This window comes from Priapulus caudatus, unplaced genomic scaffold (assembly GCF_000485595.1).
Source record: "Priapulus caudatus unplaced genomic scaffold, Priapulus_caudatus-5.0.1 Scaffold748, whole genome shotgun sequence".
Lineage (NCBI taxonomy): Eukaryota > Metazoa > Priapulida > Priapulimorpha > Priapulimorphida > Priapulidae > Priapulus > Priapulus caudatus.
The window spans coordinates 104,836-110,767 of NW_014577809.1; the positions used below are offsets into that span (position 1 = coordinate 104,836).

At 38.6% G+C, this 5,932-nt stretch overlaps 1 protein-coding gene across 1 annotated transcript in view; it reads left to right on the top strand.

The window, feature by feature from the left end:
• Window positions 1-5,932, top strand: part of LOC106813269 (protein O-mannosyltransferase 1-like) — a 32,536-nt gene that overhangs the window by 16,754 nt on the left and 9,850 nt on the right. The window contains exons 10-15 of the mRNA XM_014817369.1: window positions 485-577; window positions 773-887; window positions 1,294-1,394; window positions 2,472-2,588; window positions 2,785-2,911; window positions 3,263-3,437. Of these exons, the coding sequence (XP_014672855.1) occupies window positions 485-577; window positions 773-887; window positions 1,294-1,394; window positions 2,472-2,588; window positions 2,785-2,911; window positions 3,263-3,437 (728 nt within the window). The remainder of the gene's footprint in view (window positions 1-484; window positions 578-772; window positions 888-1,293; window positions 1,395-2,471; window positions 2,589-2,784; window positions 2,912-3,262; window positions 3,438-5,932) is intronic.

Here is a 5,932-nt window from a genome sequence, read left to right on the forward strand (position 1 = left end):
CACAAAATTGACTTTTGTGAGACAGAATTGAGTTTTGTGAGACAAAATTGACTTTTGTGAGACAGAATTGAGTTTTGTGAGACAAAATTGAGTTTTGTGAGACAGAATTGAGTTTTGTTAGACAAAATTGAGTTTTGTCCCACAAAACTCATTTTTGTCAAGTTTATAGGTACAAAAATGGATTTTGTTGACAAAATTGAGCCCTGTCCTGCATGGCGCCCCGTATGATGTGATGCATTCTGATACATTGATGGACATATTTACATGCACATATATATCTGCACTGTTGTTGCTAAGTGGTTAACAGGTGTTTATGGTTACATATATTTCACATGTAAGCTTACTTTTGACTGTTTGATCTGTGTTAACAAACGTGTGTGTGCATGCATGCGTATTTAAAATGTCTCTTGGTAATGAGCTTGTCCCTGACTGATTTATCTTGTGGCTGTTGTGTGTAAGTGTGTTTATCTTGGCATTTACTTAGGATATTCTCAACCGGAAGACAGATGATGACGTGTGGATTTCTGTACAGTCGCATGTCAGACTTCAACATGTTGATTCTTCATTAGCTCTTAAGGTGTGTTACACAGACAGGAATTTATCTTTTTAACCGAGACTACTTTTATTGGTAAAGATATGTATGAATTAACCTGAAGTCATAGAAGAGTTATAAACGGAAAACATTATTTTTTATACCTCTGTATAGCTCAAGTAGATATTAGCATTTATATTTTTAATTGTATTCCATATCTGTGCGTGTGTGTGTGTATAGATAAGTGGCAAGCAGCTTCCAGACTGGGGATTCCACCAGTTTGAGGTGGTGACTGATAATGAATTCAGTCATGAGATGACGGCATGGAATGTAGAGGAACACCGATATACAAAGGGTAGCTATTATTACTTTACAATAATTCCTCGTTTTGTTCAGTATTGCAACATGTTATGATATGTATCATGATATGTTACAATCCTGTCATATAAAAATGTCTGTTTGCAACGTTGCATCGGTATGTCATTTTCTTCCACTGAACCATGCACAGTCCATATATTTGTGAATATATTGAATGTACTAGAATGGGTTCCACGGTTACTTTATTTGCAGTAATTATGTTTTACATTACTGGGCTGGGTATGTCCATGTGTTTCATTCGCTGTGTTCACTAGCAACTCTGTGCCTCCATATGCTCGTGACTATGCACATTGTCCCACACTGTATTCGTTTGCCTATTGCTTACTCGTGGTTAGCAATGTTGAATCAGGGACTATAATGCTGTATACGTGTTTGTGCTGTAGTAGAGGGCAAGCAGCAACGAGAGCATGATCTAACGTCAGCGGAGATGATCCCAACTCATCCCATTAAATTAGGGTTCTGGCGGAAGTTTGCTGAGCTACAGGTAATCCTTCAGTATGCCAATGCTGTACATTTAACCAGCATGAAGAGAGGTTTCAACATGGATTTCTCGGCCCTAGTAGAACAGGAACACGGAAGAAGGTTTATAGATTCTATTACAAGATAACATGAAGAATACGTTTGATTAACATTGCAACACTTAGTGCTGCCACCTGTTGGCTGAAATCTTATATAGATCATATGGGTTGGCATATGTTTTCATGAACCAAAGTATGGTCGTGATCTACACTGACGTCACGCACAAACTCGGCTATCTCCGAAGTGGAATGCATACAGCCTGCTGATGGTGCTGGTGGTTGTGCATGGTCATATTCCATACTACGCATATCAACTTCTGCATCAGACTTTCCGTATATCAAGGAATGATGCAAAAACCCTAACCCTAACCCTAACCCTAACACTAACACTAACAATAAATCGACTCGGTTATCTTATATACGCGTGTTATAGTACCAAACACTATCTATGGTGGTAGATAGCCACTGACGTCACACTGACGTCAGTGTACGTCACGACCATACTTTGGTTCATGGAAACATATGCCCACCATATAGATGTGTTGTAGGCAAGATTCACCAGTATGTGGTGTCCATAGACAGCAGACCTGATTCTGAATAAGCGTGACACGAAAATAAATTTAAAATACTTAGAAAGTCTCAGTACATAGACAACATGCTCTTTATTTATGCTACGATTCCACTGATTCAAAGTACAAACTTCACTCAAAAATTTTGCCAGTCGTTTCACACACATGCATAGTGGCCTAGTCACCATTGCTACATCACTCTGCAGAATTGCAGAATTTCTCCTACAAAACTAATTTCACTTTTCATGCTTCATGGGTGTCAATAAAGCATCTTTGTTATGTGTACAATGCAAGTTAGTATACTCTTTAATGTCAAATATTACTCCCAAAATGGAGAAAATGGCCCTTTTACCCTGACAAAATAATACAAGGGTGATCAATTATTGGAAAGCTACTGTTGCATGCCACACATAATAATTGATGTACACATTCCATTTTAGAATCATAACTACTTTTCACTTCTAAACTTTAAAGGAGAAGATGTTGATGACAAGAATAGATCGACCGTTAGAGCATATGTACAGCTCAAGGCCTTTGGAGTGGCCATTACTGGGGAGGACCACGGCATACTGGGTCAGCAGCGAGTCCAATGTGAGCTTTCTAATTATACTTTATTCATATCGGTACTTAATTGTTAATCATACTCTGATAAATATGCATGCACGCATTCCTCATGAAATATTAAAGGTGAATTGAAGTTGAATGAATTTTTTGTGACATAGCAGTACGTTCCATGTTGAAACGTTGTTGAAGATGGTCATTGAACTTATTTCACATGTTCCTTCAGGCTCAGATACACCTGCTAGGTAATTTCGTGATTTGGTACAGTGGAGTCGCTGCTGGTTTGGCATACTGCGGGTTGTTGGTGTTCTACCTGATTAGGAGGCAAAGGCAGTGCTATGACATTGATGAAGGTATGTGGTACACTCCTTCATCTTCAGTGTGACCTTCTTCCATTTCTCAGTGTGTAATCTTCCATTAGGTACAGCAACAACCAGTACAGCAAGTTAATATGAACTAATTTTGGTGGTTTTTGCTAGATATTCTCTTGTCATTCTTATGCGAGGACCTGCTGTATAGAAATCGCAAACCGATTATTTCACACATTGTAGCGATATCACTTTGATTCCTGTTATATAGTATGTTTATATATATATTCATGGTAATAGCCATAGTATCATCTGTGAACATCTCTGCTATCACCCCGTTAATTATAGCTAATGACTTTCATTCTCTCATATTGTGAATCTTCTCTTTGTGACTAGGTACATGGAATAAATTCCGAGGCATAGGAGAAGTTCTTCTTGGTGGCTATGCACTCAACTACGTGACATACTTTCTAACAGATGCTACGCTCTTCTTGTACCATTATATACCGGCTCTTGTGTTTAAGTTCATGCTTCTGGCCACCATGGTTGAACATGTCTACATGCTGATCGGGTAAGTTATAAAACATGATGGATTCTCCCAAGTTATTAGACTTACCCTTTTGTATTAATAAATTCTCACCCACATTCCTGTTCCCGGCTATATTTTTCTAGCAAATTCTTATTTAAGTTTATTTAGCCTAAATCACGAATCAATGATATGATTCTATGATCACTGTCCTTTTAGTGATTAACACGCTGAGTCAATTAATTGGCTGTTGGTAATGCCAGTTTCCCAGGTCAAATTTTAATATTTTTAAGAATTCTTGAATTATAGGAGGCAACAGCAAGTGTGTAGGACACCAGGTCACATACTTGCTTTAAAGAAGTGCTATCAAGGCTACATATATTCTAACAACACCTTCAGTGTTGTAGAAAGAGGATAAATTTCCTAAATGGAAACAGTGGGAGGGGCACCACCGGCTAGGGCAGAATTCTGCATTGCTTTACTTTCGTGTGGCTACCAGATTAATGGTCACAGATATGTTATCGATAATGCAGTCTGCAGTGCACACATATAGTCTTTCTGATCATGTGACCCTTTATTGAAAACAGCTGGATTTTGCTGCTCTAACTGAGCATTCATGTTTGCATGTTTTATTCAAGAAAGTCATCAGTTCTGTCTCGGAACTTGTAGGACTACAAGAGAGGCAACAGCCTTCATATTTGGTTGGAAATGCATTTCTCTTAACTCCAACATGTTGACAATGCTATCATGGGCAAAAATCAGATATATAGACAGTGTTTTTTTCATGCTATACGGGTCTAGCCTTTGTTCACTTTTTAGCTCATCTGACATAGTCAGATGCAGCTTGTAGAATCGATTGATCGTCCGTCCGTCCGGTCGTCCGGTCGTCCGGTCGTCCGGTCGTCCGGTCGTCCGGTCGTCCGTCAACAGTTGGGCACAAATCTTAACCGCTCGACGTACGGTCACGATATTCGGGACCTACTCCCTAACCCTAACCCTAACCCTAACCATATCAGGTAGTTACCAGGGTACGTTCCGGTATACCGGACCGTACCCAGGGTACGTTCCGGCAGTGCCCTGGGGGACATAGACCCTATGAGCCTATGTTATGTATGCTGATGGCCATGTAATTATTGTGCAGTATATTATACCTCTGCCTTTGTGATGGAAGAAGGAATAATCTAGCATTAGACTATAGATTTTCATACAATGGAACAAGCAAATTTCAAACTCCATATTGTAAGCACCTACTCTTGGAAAAAAAACATGAAAACATTTCATGTTTCATGCATAACAATTAAAGGAAATGTCTTGTTCATGTTTTGGAATTTTTATGGCACATACTTGGAATTGTTCATAGATTATTTCATGTGTATGCTTCGTACAGAGAATATACTGTTTATGTATCACCCATTAATTTTCATTTGGCAGGAGTTTTTTGGACGAAAACGGTTTCACTTTTGGTACATGAAAATTTATGCATAATAATTCATTCACGTTTTATGTGCAAAACAGTCACAAAAATAACTGTCTGGGCAGGGTATTATATTATATTATTTATGCATGAAACATGCAAGAAACATGCATGATTCATATATCCTTGAATATTCATGTTTTTTTTCAAGAGTCAAGCTTCAAGTTCAAGTTCAAGCTGTCAGTACCTATCAGATTAAATGGATAGGGTGTTTGATAGCCGATTCGATTTTTTCTTTAGTCAAGATGGATTTATTAGGGGTTGATACTTGCTTATGAAATCCAATATGGTTTATCTGTACTACTTTTGGCAGCTATTTTTGTGTTAGCTATGACACTTACATCAGCATTCTACTAAGTGGCTTGCATATTATACTTAATGTATGGTTTATGTTGTTGTTTATATCCATACTTTATTAGGGCGGTTTGTCATCCATCATTAAGGATCAACCGAGAGAAGTCGTGTTTGGCTCACAGATAACTTTGCGTCACACGCACGGTGTCCTTTGCTGGTTACATTCACATGAGGCACTTTACCCAATACGCTACCATGATGGCAGGTAAATGTGCACTTGTTTTTATGCTCATCGTTAAATGAAATAAAAATCAAGAACTGCGTGGCCATTCATATAGATTTCAGGTAATGTTGGAGTCCCTATGGTCATTCAAGTTCCCCCCATCCATCCCTGTTCTAAAATTTTTGATAAAAAATGAGGCCAATAAACGAGCATATATCTACTCGTTACAATACCAAGAACTGAATCATTGCTTTGCTGACTAGTGTTATATTGAAGTTAATTGTTTCTATTGGTTTATCTGTGTGATATTTTCAGAGGTAGTAGTCACCAACAGCAAGTCTCATGCTATGCTTTCAAGGATGTCAACAACTGGTGGATAATCAAACATCCAGACCGGTGAGATGCAGAGAAATTGAAGGAAGATGTGTGAGGTAGGCAGAGAGGGGGAAGGAGAGAGGAGGTAGATAAAAAGGGGCAGACAACAATAGAACGATAGCAGAGAGAGAGAGAGATAGACAGGCAGACAGACAGACAGAGAGAGAGAGAGAT